Source organism: Syngnathoides biaculeatus, chromosome 19 (assembly GCF_019802595.1).
Source record: "Syngnathoides biaculeatus isolate LvHL_M chromosome 19, ASM1980259v1, whole genome shotgun sequence".
In the NCBI taxonomy this organism is placed as follows: domain Eukaryota; kingdom Metazoa; phylum Chordata; class Actinopteri; order Syngnathiformes; family Syngnathidae; genus Syngnathoides; species Syngnathoides biaculeatus.
The window spans coordinates 11,115,900-11,136,678 of NC_084658.1; the positions used below are offsets into that span (position 1 = coordinate 11,115,900).

At 43.6% G+C, this 20,779-nt stretch overlaps 2 protein-coding genes and 3 gene segments (V, D, J or C); 3 read left to right on the top strand and 2 right to left on the bottom strand.

Annotated features, from left to right (window-relative positions):
• Positions 1–5,529, top strand: LOC133492637 (holocytochrome c-type synthase). 3 transcript variants are annotated; one of them, XM_061805114.1, is made up of 8 exons: positions 1–111; positions 715–833; positions 909–959; positions 1,056–1,189; positions 1,979–2,127; positions 2,968–3,087; positions 3,175–3,261; positions 4,750–5,529. In XM_061805114.1, exons 2-8 carry the CDS (start codon positions 725–727, stop codon positions 4,946–4,948), a joined length of 849 nt encoding a protein of 282 aa, XP_061661098.1. In that variant the 5' UTR covers positions 1–111; positions 715–724; the 3' UTR covers positions 4,949–5,529. The 3 variants fall into 3 exon arrangements, with proteins under 3 accessions (XP_061661098.1, XP_061661097.1, XP_061661095.1); XM_061805113.1 differs by having other exon boundaries at positions 40–157; XM_061805111.1 differs by having other exon boundaries at positions 62–203.
• A 4,077-nt stretch (positions 5,530–9,606) lies between these two features.
• On the top strand, positions 9,607–20,442 carry LOC133492421 (Ig kappa-b4 chain C region-like). The segment is given in 2 exon segments: positions 9,607–9,735; positions 20,036–20,442. Coding segments are annotated over 2 exon segments (390 nt in total).
• LOC133492420 (polypyrimidine tract-binding protein 2-like) overlaps positions 9,813–20,779 on the top strand; it is a 103,299-nt gene continuing 92,332 nt past the window's right edge. The window contains exon 1 of one of the 2 annotated variants that reach the window (XM_061804559.1): positions 9,813–10,194. In XM_061804559.1, coding sequence (XP_061660543.1) covers positions 9,872–10,194 — 323 coding nt within the window. In that variant the 5' untranslated portion in view covers positions 9,813–9,871. The remainder of the gene's footprint in view (positions 10,195–20,779) is intronic. The other variant, XM_061804558.1, reaches the window with a different exon arrangement.
• Positions 16,084–16,728, bottom strand: LOC133492422 (immunoglobulin kappa variable 6-21-like). The segment is given in 2 exon segments: positions 16,084–16,408; positions 16,578–16,728. Coding segments are annotated over 2 exon segments (360 nt in total).
• Positions 17,865–19,140, bottom strand: LOC133492423 (Ig kappa chain V region 3547-like). The segment is given in 2 exon segments: positions 17,865–18,555; positions 18,734–19,140. Coding segments are annotated over 2 exon segments (360 nt in total).

Here is a 20,779-nt window from a genome sequence, read left to right on the forward strand (position 1 = left end):
GTTTGAGCGTCACATAAGCACGAGGAAGAAGAGGCCCTGCACGTGGAGTCTACGTGATGACGTCATTCGAGACGTACGCACTGACGTTGCCTCACATCACATAACCCTGTGGTAAGTTCCACCGCTCGTTGACATTGGAGGCTGAACGTGGACTTTCGTTAGCAGCTACTTATTATTTTGTGTCCTTATACTCCAACCTATATGTGAGTAAACCCTGTAGTCAGCCTTTTACCACTGTATGCTTTTTGTTTTACGTCGGGATATTTGTTAATTGAGGAACTTTAGCCAATATTAGCAGTGCTACTAGCTTGTCTGTGCGTGAGCTGCTCAACATCTCATTGAAGTCTGTGTGCTGTTTCTTAGTTTAAGTAATAAAACGATTGAACATTTCAAATGTTATAATAATATGTTTGAGTTGAAAAAAGTGTAGCTTCCAAAATGCTAATGTTAGCATAGAGGTCATTTAAACGTCCATGACAGTGTGCCATCTGATTATTATTACGTTGTTTTAATGACATGGGAGGTTAATTATGACACGAATGCACACGTGTAATCATCCTGTGGTCAAAAAATGTTTTTATCTTGACATTGATGATTTCGCAGTGGTGTGGAAGTAATAGAAGTGTTGTCACGTAGGATATGTTGAATGATGGACCTGATATAGTGGAGAAACACTATTTATCGTCTCGGTGTGTGTGTTCGTTGCCCCATCAGATGAGACAAGATGGGGGCCTCCACCTCCACCCCTGCTACTCCGACAGTTCGGGCAGAGGCAATGGTTGCTACGCCTCCTCAAGGCTGTCCTATGCACAAAGAAAACCAGCCCGTTAAAGGTGATGACGCATAATATAACACCATGAAAATTGTGGGAATATCATCTAATATTAGTGTGTGTCTCGTTTTAAAAGTTTTATCCCCCCCGTCAGAGTGTCCCATGCATCAGGCTCAGCCAGTTAAAGGTAGGTACGGGTCGAGAGTTCAGACACGCCGTACCTTGCATCGTGGTGTGAAGTCATAGCCTTCCGTCTTAACCCGGTGCTCTGTTCTGCTCGCAGCATCTCCGCCTTCGGAGTGCCCGATGCACAAAGCAGAATCCGGCCCGGTTCACCAGGATCGCGCCTATGAATTTGTGGAGTGTCCCATGAAAGCGTCAGCAGGCGCGAATAACGACATCGACCCGGCAAATATGGTACGATAAACGCGTCTGAGCGCTTTTATTTGTCGGAACGGCGTGAAGATGTCGTTTAGAAAAGTTAGTTTTTCACTCACAAGACTGAGTGTTGCACTGTGTTACATAAAATAAACCGTCAGTCTCCATCTATTCTCTAATGCTAACCCTCAGCGGTAGCTTATCTCAATTTATAAAATATACATTTTAAGTGAAAATAATGTAAACTCAAATGCAGGGTCTGACTATCTGTGGCAGGGCTCGGTCCCTTTTCCTGCGAATATCAAAAAGCCACGATTAATTGCAATAAGGAGTTAGAATTGCCGAGAGAAGATGCTACCTGCTGCCGGGAAGCTAAAGGTCCAAAAGTCCGATTCGCTTTAATGTAGTAGTTCACGCAGGCACGGGGGGAACGTGCAAACTCCACACAGGCGGGGACGGGATCGAACCCGGGTCCTCAGAACTGTGAGGGCCAAAGGTGCCACAAGATGGCGCTGAAGTAATACTTTTATCTACTTGGAATGAGCAGAAAGACGGCAAATGAGTTTTTCTGCTGAGTTTTTCATTTTGCAAACACAGTTTAATAATTACATATTAGTTACATAATTATTACATAATCACAAAAGCTGTTTGTACGAGGGCCATAAATATGTAAACATCAAACAGGACAGTAGTATCAAAAGGCACAAGGTCACAGAGGTCGGGGTAGGCCCGTAATTTCCGCAAAATCATCATTAACCGAGCTTTTGTGTTTGACTAGTTTTTTTATCCTAAATACTTTGACTTATTTCTTCTGCGACACATTTTCAGATGCCGCCTCCCAACCAAACGCCTGCTCCGGACCAACCCTTCAAGTTATCCCTCACCAGGGAAGAGTCGACAATTCCCCGCCATGGCACGGAAAACCGCTGGGTGTACCCGTCCGAGCAGATGTTCTGGAACGCCATGCTGAGGAAGGGGTCAGTGTGTTTTTTTTTTTTTTTTACTTCATCACCCGAATAATGCCGAATGTAGCAGAGCACTGCAAAATTTTAATAATGATCGTTATGAGCCACTTCAGAAAAGTGCTTAAAAGATGGCAGAAACAAACATTTGATTCGTTCTTTGTGAAAAAGGGGCGAGTCACCCCCACCGAAGACATTTGAAACTGTTGTTTTGCATTGCTTTTTTTCTTTTGTTCCATTAACCCTACCTCTAGTTTCTAGTTGTTGTTTTTTTTTTACATGTTGCGTACTTTCTGTGCAAATAATAAACAATTTGGGTTTTTTCCCCCTCATTATTGCTTGTTTAAAGTTATTTAAATACATTTTATTGCACTTTTGTTAATAAAGAAAGGTTTACAAAGCTGGGGGCTGAGTCGCTACAGATACGGCATTGCACTCCCAGCCTAGCATACTCTACTAGGCTAAAGCATACATTTTAGGCAAAAAATAAATATATTTCTTAAATGATTTAATGATATAAAGTATTTAAAGTGTACATGTATTTCTGCTATGCAGTTTATTATCGGGAAAAGCTAAAAAAAATTGCTTAAATATGTTAAGGCTTGGAACGCTTTATGTCATTTTCCATTCATTGTAATGGGAAAACGTGCTTCATTTTTTGAACGGTTTGGTTTTTAACCAGAATACTGGTTGTGTTCAAGAACCAAGGCACTACTGTACGCAGGTGTGGTCGATAATTTGCCTTGCTTTGAATGAAACCAGTCGCTCAAGTAATATTTTGGGACATCTTAGAAACTATGGGATGGCTCAATATGAGTGTTAGTCTGGTTTAAGCCTCGTGTACGTGCTCTCAAGGTGGCGCTGGCGTGATGACGATCTTGCCGCCGACGACATGAGCAACATCATCAAAATTCACAACAAGAACAACGAACAAGCCTGGCAAGAGATCCTCAAGTGGGAAGCGCTGCATGCGGGGTGAGCCACAAATCAAGAAATGGTATCAGATGATTTTTCAGGTCAAAATTTTGTCCGTATCAAATTTTCCACCAAATATTCCACCAGCGAATGTCCATGTGGTCCGACATTGAAGAGGTTCGGCGGGAAGGCCAAAGAGTACTCGCCGAGGGCTCGCTTGCGCCAGTGGATGGGGTAAGCCGGTCACTCCCCGCGATGCCTGTATGAAAATGACGTTAGTGTTTGTTGATTTTGCTGGAATAAACACAATTTTTTTCCCATATTAGGACTGTGAAAAAATATAGATATAATACTCATCATATATCTCTGCATTTGATTGATTTTTAGCAACTATTGTGCATTTTTTTGGGCCAAATGAGTTTAGCAACTGAAACAGTTTGTTGTGAAAATTAATTTATTGATTCTTTGGAATAAGTCGGTCCATTCTCACATTTTAGCATACTTAATACCATAATTTATGGCTTGTATAAGCCGCGACTTTTTTTCCACACACTTTCAAACCTGGGGTTTATGCGGCGATGCGGCAAATTTGTGCATTTTTTCCCAACGGCCACAAGCGTGAGACTGGTGGAATACATGTGCCGAAGAAGTGACTTTTACCGGTTTGGCCCTGTTAGCGCTGTGCTAGCGTATTACTCCCGTGTCTCAGTGATTTTTACCGTTTTTTTTGTTGTTGTTTTTTTTTTGTTTTAACCGGCCCTGTTAGCGTGGCGCTAGTGTTAGTGCGGCAGCTGTTAGCGTTAGCTTGTCTGCGCTAGCATTAGCGTGTCGGCGCTAGTGTTAAACTCTCTGTGTGGCCACCCGGGCAGAAAAAGTAAGAGTGAGACCAGTGGAATATATCGGCCGAGGAAGTGACTTTTACCAGTCTGGCCCTGTTAGCGCTGCGCTAGTGTGTTACTCCCTTGTCCCAGTGAATTTTGTTCCAGTGTTTTTTTTTTTTTTTTTTTTTTAACCGGCCCGTGGCACTAGTGGGAGTGTTAGTGCGGCGGCAATTAGCGTTAGCTTGGCTGCGCTAGCGTTAGCGTGTCGGCGCTAGCGTTAAACTTTCTGTGTGGGCACTCGGGCAGAAAAAGTAAGAGTGAGACCAGTGGAATATATGTGCCGAGGAAGTGACTTTTACCGGTTTTACTGAGCGAGTGTGTAACTGCCATGTCTCAGTTTTTTTTTTTTTTTTTAAAAACAGTTTTTTTTCTTTATTAACCGGCCCCGTTAGCACAGTGGTGTTACCGTTAGTGGAGCGGCACTAGCGTTAAACTCTGTGGGCACTCAAGCTGAAAAGGTAAGAGTGAGACCAGTGGAATATATGCGCCGAGGAAGTGACTTTTACCGGTCCGGGCCTGTTAGCGCTGCGGTATGTTTTTTTTTTTCGTTTTTTTTTTTTTTAACCGGCTGTGTTAGTGCGGCGTTAGCATTAGACTCTCTGTACCGTCTTTGTAAATATCTCGTGTTTCAATGTGGGCACCTGCGGTTTTTACACAGGTGCGGCTTATGTATGTATGTACCCAATGGTATTTCCTTTACAAATGTACTGGGTGAGGCTTATAACCAGGTGCGCTCCGTAGGGTGGGAATTACATATACATAATATATAGATATTCTTTTAAAGCATAGAAAAACCACTCAGAGCCGCTTTTACCCCTCTGACGCTTTGTCTCTCGCGCAGCTACGAGCTGCCTTTTGACCGTCACGATTGGATCGTCGACCGCTGCGGAAAGGAGGTGCGCTACGTCATCGACTATTACGACGGCGAGGTCAACAAAGACACGTACCAGTTCTCCATCCTGGACGTCCGCCCGGCCTTCGACTCTTTGGGCGCCGTGTGGGATCGCATGAAAGTGGCCTGGTGGCGCTGGACCTCCTGAGGGATTCTCGCGTGGACGACGCAGAACAGGCACACGCGTTTCTCGTTTCATATCTTTGCAGGGTTTTGTGGTTCTGTGTGAAGAGAACCCGTTTTTTTTGCAGTTAATCATGGCTTGCAAGACACTTGAATGAAGCCAATTATGTAACTTTGACCTCGGTTATTAGCCCACTGTTTATTAATTTATGGATGTTTATTTTTTTTTTTACATATTACCTCAAAATGTCACAAAAAATTTACATTCACGCTTCTGTAATAAATACAACAAAGTAGTTATTACTTGATTATTAATTTTCAAGGAACTCCCATTGTGTACATGGTTGGAGACCACGCCTTTATGTAAATGAATATCCTGTATTAGTGTTACTAAGTAAAGATATCTAGTCTACAATTTTATTTGAAAAAATATTAATGGACTGTTATAGCAAGTTTTCCTTGAAGGAATGTAATATTTTTGTTGTATTTAGGCAGGTACTGATTTACAAACTATTATAGAAAGATTGCTGTAAACTTGCATGTTTAAATTGTTTTATGTTTCACTATTAGCCCAGCATTGAATTGTGTTATAATTTTTTTTTTTTTTTTTTTTTTTTTGGACGTTCCTTCACGCTGAGCTCAGTTGAGTAGTTCAGGTTTGTGGATGCAGTTTCAAAGGTGGCCGAAAGAGGGAGGTGTTTGACCGCGAATGAGTTTTCTATTTGCAGTCAAGGGTCGCTAAAACGCAAGATTAACAAAATAGTGTATGGCCCTTTAATGGCCATTAATCCTTCCTGTACAGGCCCATCCAAAAGTATTGGAACTGCAAGGTCAATTGTTTTTTTTATTGTGTACTGAAGATATTTGACTTTCATCTCTGAAGATGAAATATTTCATGGTTTAAGCCACTCTACAACCGAGCAAAAAGTATTGGAACTGGCAAATTCAAGTGAATATTTAATATTTGCTGGCATAACCCTCATTTCCATCAATTGACTGCAACAAGCTTCCTTTGAAGTACTTTTCTCGGCCTTTACTGCACCTCTTTCAGTTCTTCCTTTTGGAAGTTTCTCCCTTCAGTCTTCCCCCTTCGCAAGAGCTAAAATGTATGTTCAATTGGGTTCCGGTCTGGTGAATGACTTTCCCAGTCGAAGACCTTCCACTTTTCCCTGCTGTTTTTCCTTTGTTGCGTTGGCGGCTTTTCGGAACGTGGTCTTGTTGGCACGATGAAGCTCCTGATTATCTACCCATTTTCTTCGCCGCTTATCCTCATGAGGGTCACGGGGATTACTGGAGCCTATCCCAGCTGGGGCTACACCCTGAAGTGGTTTCCAGCCAATCGCAGGGCACATAGAGACAAAACAGCCGCACTCACAATCACACCTCGGGGCAATTTAGAGTGTCCGATTAATGTTGCGTGTTTTTGGGATGTGGGAGGAAACCCACCCAGCCTCAATTTTTTTGGAGTCCTCAAAAAAAAAAGCGAAATGCCCGGGGGAAATAAAGAGAGGACATCCGACCATCTTAGCCCCATACCAAGGTGAAACTGTTTTGGTCCCCGCTTGTGTTGTTGACGATAAAACCGGCTTCTCCACAGGCAGTTCTGCCCTTCACAGCGGACCTACTTGCAAGGCCGCGGGAAGCCTGCCTGTGGATGCCTGCGGCCATATTGGATTGATACTTCTTTTGTTTTTTGTGCCGACCACAACAAAATAAGACATTATATGTGCTCATTTGTGAGCCCCGGTGTTGCTGGCGGGCACTGTTTAAGTCTCGGACCAAGCGGGCAAACTGTGTTCGTTGAACAAAATGTTTATTAGGAAAGTCAAGGCAACCCCCCCCCGAAAATCGACTTTTATGAAAAGTGAGCCACCAGGAATCAAAGCAGGTTTTTTTTTTACTCTAAACATGTTTACATTTTAATGTATATGTATGCATAATGTACTCTTGAGCAATCATTTCCATGTCACAAAACCTTAACTAGCGTCACGTCACATAGAATCCGGTTCTAAGCCTTAGAACCTGAAACCCTTAGAACAGGGGTGTCAAACCAATTTTTGTCACATTTTAGTAATATTTCCCTCAGAGAGCCGTTATGACATTGAAGCCATGAAAATCTTTCACTTCATCATTTTTACACACGAAATTTATGAACTACTTTTGCAATCAGAAATCAAGCGTAAGTTTTTTCTCAACTGTCGGTCATGTTTGGTAAAACAAAAAAAAAAATGCTTGCAATATCTCAACTTTTATCATTTACGATAGGACAATTTGAAATTTTGTGACGGATTATCACAAAAATCGTGGAAGTTGAACGACGTGATTTGCCTCCGCAGAACCACATAAAATCATGCGACGGGCCAGATCTGGCCCCCGGGCCTCGAGTTTGACACCTGTGCCTTAGCATCCAAGTGTTTCAATGACTTCAGTCTGAGAGTTTGGGAAGTGGAGCCTCATGAAAATGCTGAGAAATATCTACATCTCTATATCTATAATGTATGTCAGGGGAGTCGAACTCATTTCTGTCGCGTGCCACATTGTACTTACGGTTTCCCTCAAAGGGCCGTTATGGCTGTGAAACGGTAAAAATTGTTAACCGGCTCGTCATATCATTGTCAAAGCCGCTTATCCTCACAAGGCTTGCGGGAAAGCTGGAGCCTATCCCAGCTAGTTTCGGGGGAAAGGCGGACTACGGCCTGAACTGGTCGCAGGGCAGATGTCGGCACCGTCATCGAATCGATCCCACACTGCCCGCACTAAAGCCAGGTGTGTATACCACTATACCATCTTCTCCTCATCATTTTTACACATGGAATTTATAAATTTATATAAATTTAATTCAAGGGTAATGGGTTTTTCCAACTATTGTTGTTTAGTAACACAAAAATGCTTGTAATATCTCACTTATCATTTGTGATATAACAATTTGAATTTTGGTACAGGTTTGAACAAAAAAAAAATCATTGAAGTTGATATACATGATTTGCCTCCGCCGGGCCACATAAAATCATGTGGTGGGCCGGGATCTGGCCCCCGGGCCTCGAGTTTGACACCAGTGCCTTAGAATCCAAGGGTTTCAATGACTTCAGTCTGAGAGTTTGGGAAGTGGAGCGTCATAAAAATGCAAGGAAATATATATTTATCTATATATTATATATCAATGACGGGGCACCCCGGTGGGTCAGCTCGTAAAGCGTTGGCCTCACAGTTCTGAGGTCCCGGGTTAAATCCCGGACCCGCCAGTGTGGAGTTTGCGTGTTCTGCGTGGGTTTTGTCCGGGCACTCCGGTTTCCTCCCACGTTCCAAAAACATGCAACTCTAAATTGACCATAGGTGTGATTGTGAGTGCGACTGTTTGTCTCCATGTGCCCTGCGATTGGCTTGGCAACCAGTTCAGGGTGTACCCCGTCTCCTTACTGTTGACAGCTGGGACGGGCTCCAGCACTCCCCGCGACCCTCGTGAGGATAAGCGGCAAAGAAAATGGATGGATGGATATCCATGACTGGTCAATGATAAATATTCTCTCCTGAATTTTCGGACAATTCTCATGACAGACCAAAGCTACAGAAAGCAGAAACAAAGTTCTTGAACCTTAGATTAGCTCCCTTGGCGAGTGGAACGAGAACATTTTCTTTCTTTGTGGTTATGTATTAATAATAATAATGAAAAAAGCGTTGTGTGCTTCACTGGATTTTGTCTCGATCTCGGAACTTACGTATTCATTTCTTCGTTTTTTTTTTTTTTTTTCCATCGTCCCATTACGGCAAAAACCTGAAAGCAACGATAAGCTCCCGCCTGAATACGTTTCGCTTGTTCACTCAGCTGAGGCAAAGCTGCACGTTTCATATACTTTTGGATTCTGAGGTTATTTCTTCCTTTTTTATTTTTATGATCCTCTAGTGGCTTTTGTGGAATAACCGCCAATGGGCACATATGGCCGTGTTGAATTGATGATCAGCTGTGGGTACGTTCCGGAGGTGGACGGACCGGCAGCCTAATACCCAGTCAAGGCAGCAGACGTAACATGTCTTCGGGCTGTTGCACTGCATTACGTCCGCGGAGAATCTGATATTAATGGATTCCTGCGTGCGCGTCTGCTGTACTGTCGGTCTTTTTTTTTTTTTAAATGTAAAATTTTAAATGCGCACCACACATTCAAGAATAAACACAGCTTGTTTCTTGTCTCCGGGTGTAATTGGCGGCAGCGGGAAGTGAAGTACGCGTCATTACGGTTGTTTTTAAACAATTTCATTTCACTCGACACTCCAGCCTCGCCACTGGCTTTTCGTTCAGTCCCGTTGGAGGGGTTGCGCTACGGAAGTAGACGAGTGCCACGGGGATCTGAATTTGAAATGTTCAATTCAATAATTCGCTGTCTGAAATTCAACTCCCGTTGTTAAAATTCAACTTCGCTGTTAAAAAGACGGGATGACTTTTGGCCAGACATGAGCAAAGGATCCGCCACAGAGATGTCACGTGACTAAGAAACCGTGACAGGATTGGCTGGCTGCTTGGTCTTGGGTTCTGAAATCCTTTGCTAATGTCTGTGACCTACGGTAACCCTGTCTTCTTCACAATAAAATTGAATTTTAACAACGAAAATGAATTTTAACAATGGAGTTGAATTTCAGACAGCGAGTTCTTTAATTTAACATTTCAAATTCAAATCCCATTTCAAATTCAAATCCCGGTGGCACTCGTCTCCTTCCAGAATGCACCCCTGAAAAAAAAAGTGGAATAGTCCACAAGTCACATGGTTCACCGAAAGTTGCATCGTTCGGAACCTTCTGCCGGCCATGGGAAGAGCAAATGTAAGTTTACGTATTTATGACTCACACAATTTATTTAGTGATTTGCAAGCCGTACATGGCCAATATTAAGAATCAAAATTGAGGGTTTAATAAAATCATTGTCAGCGTTTCACCTCCACACCTATGGACCTTTCCGATGGTGACCTTAAGCTCCGCCCCCTCCGCCATGTCCCACCTGCTTTCAAAATGGCAATTGAACAGAACAACGATTGAAGTTTCTGTCGCGTATTCCAGACAATATTTTGCCAAATGCGTCGGACTCGTCCAAGAGAGTTCTAAAGAGAAGTCTCAACTATTTCACGCAAGGATATGTACAAGGTTTTGGACGGACCAGGACGCGATGTCAGAGTTACGGCGAAATGTTGGCGATCGGTGCAAAAAAAGTTTGACGCTTCACGAACTTCATATTGAAATCCGACATGATAAAATGCTGGAATCGTACTGCGCATGTAAAGCAGGGTGAGTACTTTTTACTTGGAAAGATCACAAGTAATATCATTGTGGTCTTTATAAGTGAGTGGCTGTATTCATTTGACTTGGCTCATAATGGAAGCCAGTGCAATATGATACAAATGGGCAAATAGACATTTCTCTTGCATGATATAGCGCATTTACATATCCCTAACATGACTCTTCGGCATAAAACATGACACACTTCATTCAGCAGGTGAGTGATACACTAACAAAGTGAAAGTTGTTCTGCTGCAATGTATAAAGCACTGATAATAATTCAAACTCAGAGAACATACAGCCTTGTGTTTGTTGATATTGTCCACATTTAGTTGCGCGTGCGCTCTTCTGCGAGCCTTAATCCGTCGTAGACACTTCGTCGACTGTATTTTAGGCTTTGGAAAATGAATCAATCAGGCCCATTGTAGGTTTGCAGGTTATCTTCTATATCTATCTATATATATATATATATATATATATATATATATATATCTAGCGCATCTGCGGACCATTTTCTTCATAACATTAACTTTTCCAAGCGCACGCTACTGACAACCAGCATTGCTTGTGGCACAATGGGTTGTTTTCACTGACGTCACATTTTTCTGCTGAACCACTGCGCGCCGCCATTTAACCTCTACCCAGTGTGGAAGTCGACGGATTACTCTCGATTACTGTTTGTGTTTCCCAGGCGTCTCGGGACTCAAGTCCACAAGAGAGGACTTGCTAACCATCAGAGAACCTTTTTCTGACTTTTCTTCTGACTTTTTTTTTTTTTTTTTTGACAACTCTCGCCAATTCGCTGAAGCTTTTTCCAGAGTTGCTAGTCGGCTCGCTCTTCAAAGCCTCGCGATCCGGTACACAAGTCCGTCAGCTTAATCGCAACTCTTTTCAGAAGGCCAACATTACAGTTCAGATCGTTTTATTGTCAGTCACTTGAAAGATGGGAGAATTTTGTGAAATACTGGATTCCTGCCATCGTCATCAAATTTTAGACAAATAAAAAACATTGCGCTTTGCCTGTGGTAAAGTAATATACAGGTTTGACTTTTTGAAAAAGAATTGAATAAATGGAGTTTGCCTCTATAAAAAAAATATTCCACAGCCTTTTGTTTTCCGTGTTAGCATGCAGGTAAGTGCTCATGCTTCGTGATTTCTGTCACATAGAGTAAAAGGTCAAAGGGCACGATACTGTGCCTTTGTTAGGCAGTCGTGAGTCCCATGATGTGTGTATGCCAGGTAGCCTAGCAGTCAGTCTGGGTTTTGATGTGCTGTCGGTCGCGTCTCCAAAAAATGCCGTTAGAAACACAATGTCGTACACCTCGCCTATGTATGAGTAACGGGAGCTCGGGGATCGAAAATGGCCGCCGTTCGACGTCACGCGAAAACAAACCCGTACTGCGAGAGGGGCGTGTCAAGCCAGGGGTTAAGACAATGCGGCTATCTGATTGGCTATTACTGTACGAGTGATTGACAGGTCGGAAAGGTCCATTGTCCTTGGAGCCTCACGTGTTGCCTAAAACACTTGTGTGCCTGCATGATTTCCCTCGTGTGCAGAAACAGACCGCATCGATACACAAACACACAGCAGATGTCCAAACCCTCCAGCATTCTGCACAAAAGTCAGATTTTTTTTTTCCGTTAATAATATCTGTTCCCTGCATTCTCCATTTCCATTCCAAAGAAATCCAAGCACCGTCCAAGCGACTGACTCGGCCATCTTATCTCCATCTTAATCCGCTTTTATGAAGAACAGCATCAGGGATCATTTCCTCAGCGGCTGCTCTGTTTGCACTTTTGCATCGATTTCAACGTGTCTGCGGTTTTATGAACTAATGGTGGGTTCAGGGCGATGGCCGTCGTTTCGGGATTTGTGCAGATAGGACCCAGGTGGAGGGGAGTGGAGTGGCCCGCGTGCACTTCAAGCGTAATCAAAGACATTATGGATTGTAGATGCTTTCCTAAATGAAGCTATTACAGTCACCCGTGCACCACTGCTAAAGAGATGACTTGAGGCTTTTTATTTCTGTTCAAAACTCCAGTGGTTAAACAAAACAAAAAATGCAGTGATTGAGATGTATTTTATTTACATTTTTACTGCTGTAAGATAAATATTGATTGAACTGCTCCAGATAATGTATGTTGCAGTGGTTTGCTGTTCTGTTGTTTTCAATAATGATAATAATAATAATAATAATAATAGGGGCGGCACGGTGGTGCAGCTGGTAAAGCGTTGGCCTCACAGTTCTGAGGATCCCGATTTGATCTCGGCCCCACCGGTGTGGAGTTTGCATGTTCTCCCCCGTGCCTGTGTGGGTTTTCTTCGGGCACTCCGGTTTCTTCCCACATGCCGAAAACATGCAACATTGATTGGACACTCTAAATTGCACCGAGGTGTGATTGTGACTCGGGCTGTTTGTCTCGATGTGCCCCGCGATTGGCTGGGGACCAGTTCAGGGTGTACCCCGCCTCCTGCCCGTTGACGGCTGGGACAGGCTCCAGCACTCCCCGTGACCCTCGTGAGGATAAGCGGTGAAGAAAATGGATGGATGATGATGAGATAGTGATGCTTTTAAGAAGTGGATTATATGTGATAACCCCCTCTTAAAGTTCAGGTATTTAATGCAGTCTACCGCTGCCAAATCCTTTTAATTACAATATAGTCAATATTCACATTTGCACACATCTAAATATTGGGTGATTGATTTGTTTTAATACAAAAAAAATATTCACCCATAACTTTTTTTTTTTTGTTTTTTAAGGTGTAGCTCAAGCCATGTATAATACAAAAACATTTCTTTGGTGCCTTCTGGTGGTATTTTGATGCTGTATTGAAGTAGCGGCAGAAGCTAGCTTGGTCAGGGCATACTATGTATATGTATATATTATATTCTTTTTCAAGGGATTTTTTTTTTTTTTTAGCAAAACCAGAATTGTGTTGTCTGGTTTCCGCTGCCTCCGCTTTGTTTCGTTTGGTGAAATCCATCTGTCGGAGGTTCATTTAGAATGCGCAAAATTGATTTTCATCGCCAAAACCTGGCGGTGCTGTAGCTAATTTGCCCGCGTACGTACCGCGCTATCTCCCGAGATGTGTTCAACCGCGCACCCCGTGGTCATATTTTGCTGTACGAGTGAACTGTCATACTGAAGCATGGCTATAAACGCCAGGAGATGGTGTTTGTGTTTAATTGATGCCTTCTTCTCAAGTGCCCTGAGGCAGTTTGTTTTTGCTATCTGTCTGAGGAGAAAGATCATACACCGGTGCACCTGCTGATAGAATATTAAGGAGGTCTGAGGTTGACCAAGACACTGTTGGTCAAGTTTGATTTTGTGTTTGTGTGCGCTGAATGCGCGGATCCACACACAGAGAGAGAAAATGCATGACGTAGTTCTGCGTTAATTCAATGATAGAGGACACTAAAGTGGTTCTGACCCCCCAAAAGGCCCAAGAAGCTTCGAAACGGTATAAACTGTACCGTATTTTTTTTTTTTTTTAAATCCTTGGGGTGTTGTTTATTCCCCAAGGGTGTGCATAAATCAACATTTACACTGTCAGAAACAGCCCAAGCGGGGGAAGGTCTCAAAAGCCAGATGCAGCCTTCCCATTTGCATAGAGCAAGTCCAAGGTTTTTATTGTCTCTGGTGTGACATTTGCCAAACTGAGTAAATGCGGCGTGGGTGGAGGACGGCGAAATGTGATTGAAGTGTCCGGGGAGGAGGAGAAATCACGGAGCGTGGAACGTCTTTCGCTGCACGGATGTATTAGCTCACAGGCTGCAGTGACATCGGCATGTTACAAGACATAAATGTTCCATCGGACATGTGATTCTGTCTAACGAAACTCTGCTAGCTTAATGCTATCCTGTAATGCGAAACGCCGTAGACTGATAAAACTTAGCACCGGTGTAATGGTAATTAGACACCCGCCAAGAACTGCGACTTAAAGCCCAAGTGTCATCCCAATAAACATTCCAAAATAGATATTGTAATGAAAAATACATATAACATTATTTGCGTCATCCATGCACAAAGTTACGGGAGTGTCGTTCGACATCCATATGGTCGCCATATTGGCTGCTTCTCCTGCTCGTGACGTCACCCCGGACATTCGCCATTGAAAACACGCAGTGGCCCCTACTGTGGGAGAGGAACACGCCCCTGCTGACACGGAAGCTCTTTTTGAAGATGAGAACATCTCACGACCGAGGGAAGTGACCGGGGCAATGTTACCCCATTGTTTCGAGCCATATTTAGATGATATGCGGATCACTGCCAAACCACCTCCTAGCCTGATCCACCTCCACGTGGCGGTGATAAAAACAACGCCGCCCGGGAGCGACAACGACGACGACGCGGCCACACCGCCTCCCCCATCCGATCCACTTCCGCGGCGGAGATGAGCTACCGCGGCCCGGCACCGCGATAAGGCCAAGCCGGACTTGTGAATCGTCACCGGCCTTGTTTGTCTTGCTTTTAATAAAGTTGCAAGTGCAACCTGTAGAGGTCAGTGCTGCCGGACATGTTCTGGTACAACTTAAAATTCAGACTTGGCTTTACACTTTCAACGCATCTTTTAAAAAAACAAACAACACAAAAAAACAGGGGAGAAAAAGATGAAGAGCAACACAGCGTGGAGTTTTCAATATAATAAGCACTGTGAAGAATATCAAATAATTTATTTTATATTCATGGCTTTGAAGTGTTTTTATACAAATATTTAGTGTGATTTTATTAATTTTAATAATTACATTTATTTTAAAATATTTATTTTCAAAAACAAAAAATACAAAAAAAGACCAAAAAAAACCCCAAAGATTAAACAAGAGGCGGTCGTGACAACTTGTCTTATTAAAGGAAAATCAGTGCGACTTTTGTCTTGTTCTAAATATTGCATCAAAAGCATGTCGTCATTGGTTGATTAGCTTCACACTTTTACTAATGCAAGGACCCAAACATTCCTAAAGTGACGATTCAAGGAGACGGTGTGTATTTTTTGGGGTTTTTTTTTCCCCGGGGTAACCCCCACCCACCATCACCAGTCGTGGCAGTGACGGAGAATGGTTTTGACACAGAAGTCGACGTCTCAATCAGGGCAGAGAGCTTCATCACACATCTCCTCGGGGATGTCATCAGTCCTCCTCCAATTTGGCATAAGCTGCTTATCGTGCCACCGGGAGCACTGACCAATGACTTTCATGGTCTGGGCCACTGACAAATGGAGAGAGATTCCCCATCTGCCTACTAGTGTCTTTTCACAATCGCGCTGATAAACAGTTGTGAGCATCAGGGTTGAGGCCCTTTATAATTACTTCTCGAGTGATCATTCCGTTTCACCGGGTATAATGGATCAATATTGCAAGACAGGGCCTTGATGACCAACAAAGTCGCTTAATCTCACTTGATGCTTCCTCCAATATGTTAACAAGGTAGGAGATCTTCATATGGTCAAACAATGGATTAAAGAAACTTGCTAGTACATAAAAAATATAGTTGCGGGAACTAGTCATTTGTTTCTACCTCGCTTCGTGTCTGATTTAATTAATTTCCCCAGTGCAAAAAATTGAAGGCTGTTCATTCATTCCAGCCTTCCCCAATTGTTTTTTTTTTTTTTTTTCGAAATAGCCGTCTATAATATTGCACATTACAAAAAAGTAAAAGTAAGTAATAACATAATTCAGTTAACTGTAACGTTTTGTCACAATTCAATTGATATGGTGCTGCTCCTTCTGCACGTTACAGATCAGTCGATGTATAATGACTACGACATGTCAATTGTTTGCTTCAGGAGTGATTCAGTTTCTTGATTGTGGTTCTGCTTGGTGACCATTCATGCTTGTCTTTTGCTTTCTGCCCCTGCCACATTCCGTTTTCACTTCTCTCTAAGCCTGTAGAGGTTTTTGTACGCCTCCGAATCACCGTGTGTACCTTCCGCTGCCGTGAAACCCGAGGCAGTAGTACTCGGCCACGTCTTCTGCCTGGACACCATTGATGGTCAGGGTGTAGTCCGAGCCAGATTGCGCGCCGCTGAATCGAGATGGCGTGCCAGAGAAGCGACTGGATACATAGGAGATGAGCAGTTTGGGAGCCTGCCCGGGTTTCACTTGGTACCAACTGAGATCGCCACCGATATTTGAACTCCCTGTGGCACCGATGCTCACCGTCCCGCCAAGAGAGACGGGCTTGAATCTGTCAGTCTGCCTCAGAAAATCATCGGCAGAAGATCCTGAAATGAGACTGTGATGAATGAAAGGAAAACTGACTAAGCCAACGCATTGATTTCAAATTCTCATTTTCTCCTCCATCTTTTGAAATTGACTGCTGCGGAATCTGGTAGAATGTGACACACCACACGCAGATAGTCAGCCCGGACAGCAAGCTCCAAAGAATCTCACCCGGAATCAGCAGAGTCCAAAGGACGAGCGCGAGTGCGGGCGACCACATCCTGACTCGGTTTCCAAGTGGAGTTTGTGTGAAAAGATTCGTGGGGACTTATGAACAAGCGCCGGAGCGGCGGAGCGCAGAAGCTCATGCAAATAAAGCTGCAAGCGCACCTGTCTTTGTGAAAGTGAGAGGTCATCGGTTCCCGTTTTTTGACTCTGAACTCTTCCACAAGTGTCTGAAGTCATTTCTGGCCTCGACAGCTGGACCAGCGCCTTGAGCCTCCCTGTAGACCACTGGAGCCAGGCCCAATTGGTGAGTTGCGAGGCCAGCGTAAGCGGACAGAACCCTGTCACACAAACCCCGCCAGACCCAGAACTCTGCTCGCGGTAGAGTCCGAGCCCAAGTGCAAGCCACTGTCGCTGCAAAGTTGAAGCACAATGAAATAAAATGAATGATGATCACCAGTGTGTAGCAGCTGCTTTTAATTGACAAGGGAATGAAAACGATCAATATAATTTTAAGATGGGGCTCAATTCAATATAATTTCCTTAATTAAAATTTGATACTGTATATCGAGCCGGTGGTTTCGTATTTATAGTAAATTTGTGGGATAAATTGTAAATGCACTCCATTCATCCATCCATTTTCTGAGCCGCTTAACCTCACGAGGGTCGTTGATAGTGGTAGAGCCAATCCCAGCTGTCGTCGGGCAGGAGGCAGGATACACCCTGAACTGGTTGCCAGCCAATCGCAGGGCACACGGAGCTAGACAACAGCCGCACTCACAATCGCACCTTGGGGAAATTCAGTCTCCAATTGATGCATGTTGTTGGGATGTGAAAGGAAACGGTAGTGCTTGGAGAAAACCCCCACAGACACAAGGAGAACATGCAAACTCCGCACAGGCGGGCCGGGATTTGAACCCCGGTCCTCAGAACTGTGAGGCACACGCTTTAACCAGTCCAATGCCTTTTACCATCTGAAGAACATATCTCGAACGGAGGCTTGCATGTGTGAAGCAGACCAGGAGAAGCACGTCCATTTTAATGGAAATGTATTTTGCTCTTTTCAAAAAATATACATCAAACTTACACTCAAAATTAAATTAATATAAATAGCAATTAAATGATGAACGTATAATTTTATGAGGACAGTTTCACATTTGAGTAAAATGAAAAATTAACAACAGCGCACATAAGGCCATCCTTGTTCATTGCGTAGTAATATGAATGAAACTGTTTAAAATGGAAATATTGAAATAAAAAAAATAAAACAATATACTCTCAAATGTATGTCAACCTAATGGATACAAATAATATAATTAGATAAGAAATAATGGACTGTATAGTTGGTGCTTTCATGAATTGTTTCAATTGTGATGAATTCATTGTGACATTTATGTAGTTTATATTGATACATAAGTTAAAATGAAACCCTATTCCTCATTTCATCAATATATTTTATCTCTGACAAAAATTGATAACTACTCATTCATACACACTACAAATCTTGAAAATAGAATATAATAAATATAGTGTTGTTCGTCATCTGGACAGATTCGTTAGCTTGACGACGTGTCATCTCCACATTCAGAGTGTCCTCTGCGTTCCGCTTGGCACCTTCTGCAGGCCACTTTCACTTCTCTCAAAGTTGAAGGAGGTTTTTGTACGCCTCCGAATCACCGTGTGTACGTTCCGCCGCTGTGTGCGCCGAGGCAGTAGTAGTCGGCCACGTCTTCTGCCTGGACACCATTGATGGTCAGGGTGTAGTCCGAGCCAGATCGTGCGCCGCTGAATCGAGATGGCGTGCCAGAGTACCGACTGGATACTTGGTAGATGAGCAGTTTGGGAGCCTGCCCGGGTTTCACTTGGTACCAACTGAGATCAGCACCGATATCTGAACTCCCCGTAGCGTCAATCTTCACCGTCCCTCCAAGTGAGACGGACTTCATTCTGTCCGGCTGCCTCAGAAATTTAGTGGCAGAAGATCCTGAAAGTAGATGGTGATGAATGACAAAAAAACTTCACCGTGACATGACAGCAAGTGTCGAGATTAAGCCCAGACTTTAATTTCGTACTATTCTCTCCTCCACCTTTCGGAATTGACTGCTGCGACAACTGACACTTCACATATTCTGCTCAGGCAACGAGTTTCAAAGAAGTCTCACCCGGAATCAGCAGAGCCCAAAGGACGAGCGCGAGTGCGGGCGACCACATCCTGACTTGGATTCCAAGTGGAGTTTGTGTGAAAAGATTCGCGGCGACTTATGAATAAGCGGCGGAGCAGAAGCGCATGCAAATAAAGCTGCAAGCGCACCTGTCTGTGTGAAAGTGAGAGGAACGTTGCTTCCTGTTTTTTGGACTCTGTACTCCTCCACATCAGTCTGAAGGCACCAGTACAGTATCTGTATTACTGTTTTACTAAATCCATCAGAAATTGATGTATTTTGATCCTCTTGGAGTCCACCACATCTCTATGCAGCCGTGACGATCCCAAAAGGACTCGTGCAGTGGCCTGTACTGACTGGACTCGCATTTGTGGGCAGAAACCGTCAGCTACGCCCGCGGAGTTTTGCTCGTCGACAGTCGACGAGGTTTTTGTACGGCCGCTTCATTGTTTTGCATCACTGTGGTGGAGTTTCGGCGGAGGAACCAAACTCATCCTAGGCTGTAAGTAGCTGAATTTTCATCACTATTGCTGTTATCATGTATTGTTTTGCACCCCAAAATCATTTAAAGCATTTTCTGTTTGCTTTTTGGACATTTTGAAAATGTACACATTTTCCAAATAATTCTAATGTCAACATTTTCACCTCATTCGGGACACCCGTGCTTTAATTTTTCACAGTCGGTTCTTCACTATTTCCACAATTGAGCATTTTCCCAGATAAATGAAAATTCATATCAATGGAAATGTATTAGAAATTCACCCCAAATTTTTCATTTCTCAACGGATTCAAACAATTCCATTTCTGTACTGTGACGCTCATTTGGGACTTTTGTGCATTTCACACAAAAATCGATACGCTGTATCTATATTCGATGGGGTAGTTTTCCATTTTTGCCGGGAAACTTACTGCTACAGCTAGCGTGAGCCAGCTAACATTATTGTGCTGAAAAGAGAAAAAAGGTGCAAAATTATGATCATTAGTTCTTCATTCTTACAAAATGTCAATGTTCAGCTATGTCTCCTGAGTAAGAGGTAACAACAAGTCACGATGCCAATGTTAGCTACTAACGACGTAGTGTGTGTGTATGCATACAACGCAAGGATGGGTTTATGATTATCATTGCTCTAAATTTTAATTTGGGAGCTTGTCGCACACCCCAGCCCCTCCCATGTAAAAGCACCTAATAAAAATTGTTTAAAACGGTGTGTTCGTATAGACCAAAACATGACCTAAGAGCCATTGAAACTGTCTGATCGTAAAATCTGTTCTAAAATCTAAATTCTCTCCCCCCCCCCACAGCGGGTGAGGTGCATCGCCCCACCCTGACAGTCTTCCCCCCCTCCAAAGACCAGCTGGAGACGGGCAAAGGCACGGCCGTGTGCACGGCCAGCGGGGGTTTACCCTCATCCTGGACCCTGGGCTGGAAGGTGGGCGGCGCCCCTGAAACCTCGGGGGTGTCGCACAGCCCTGTGGGAGAGCCGGGCGCGGGTGGGCGCTTTAGCTGGACCAGCACCCTGACCCTCACCGCAGACCAGTGGAGCAAGTCCCCGTCGGTGAGCTGCGAGGCCACCCTGGCCGGACAGAACCCTGTCACGCAAACCCTGCCGGACCCGGGAAACTGCTCGCAGTAGAGCCCGAGTCCGAACCCAAGCGGGAGCCATTGTCGTCGCAAAGTTGAAGCTTAATGAAATAAAATGTATGATGATCATCAATGTGTGTGGCAGCTGCTTATTGGATGAGGGAACACAAAAAATTAACTCCCCACTGCTCACTTTGGTGGCGGATTGTGACGTACGTATAGTTTTTCATTGAATAAAATTCAATCAGAAGGGTAATATCCGCACGGTTATAGTCAAAATGGACAATATGAGATCATATTTAAAAGTGCTTCAGTAAATACATATGAAAGTGCAATCATCTTTGTGTTCAGATAACGCAGGCAATAGAAAGGCACGTTTTAAAAAAAATAAAAAATATTCTTTTCCCTGTCATATGGAATGGGCTGGTGGCTATGATGATGATTAGTATTTCAAAATTGTTCAA

Bases quoted from the DNA above. Each gene is read 5' to 3' on its own strand.
- LOC133492637 (XM_061805114.1), top strand. From the start codon at position 725: ATGGGGGCCTCCACCTCCACCCCTGCTACTCCGACAGTTCGGGCAGAG. The intron at 1,190-1,978 runs GTACGATAAACG...ACACATTTTCAG, and splicing joins ACATCGACCCGGCAAATATG to ATGCCGCCTCCCAACCAAAC. The intron at 3,262-4,749 runs GTAAGCCGGTCA...TCTCTCGCGCAG, and splicing joins CGCTTGCGCCAGTGGATGGG to CTACGAGCTGCCTTTTGACC.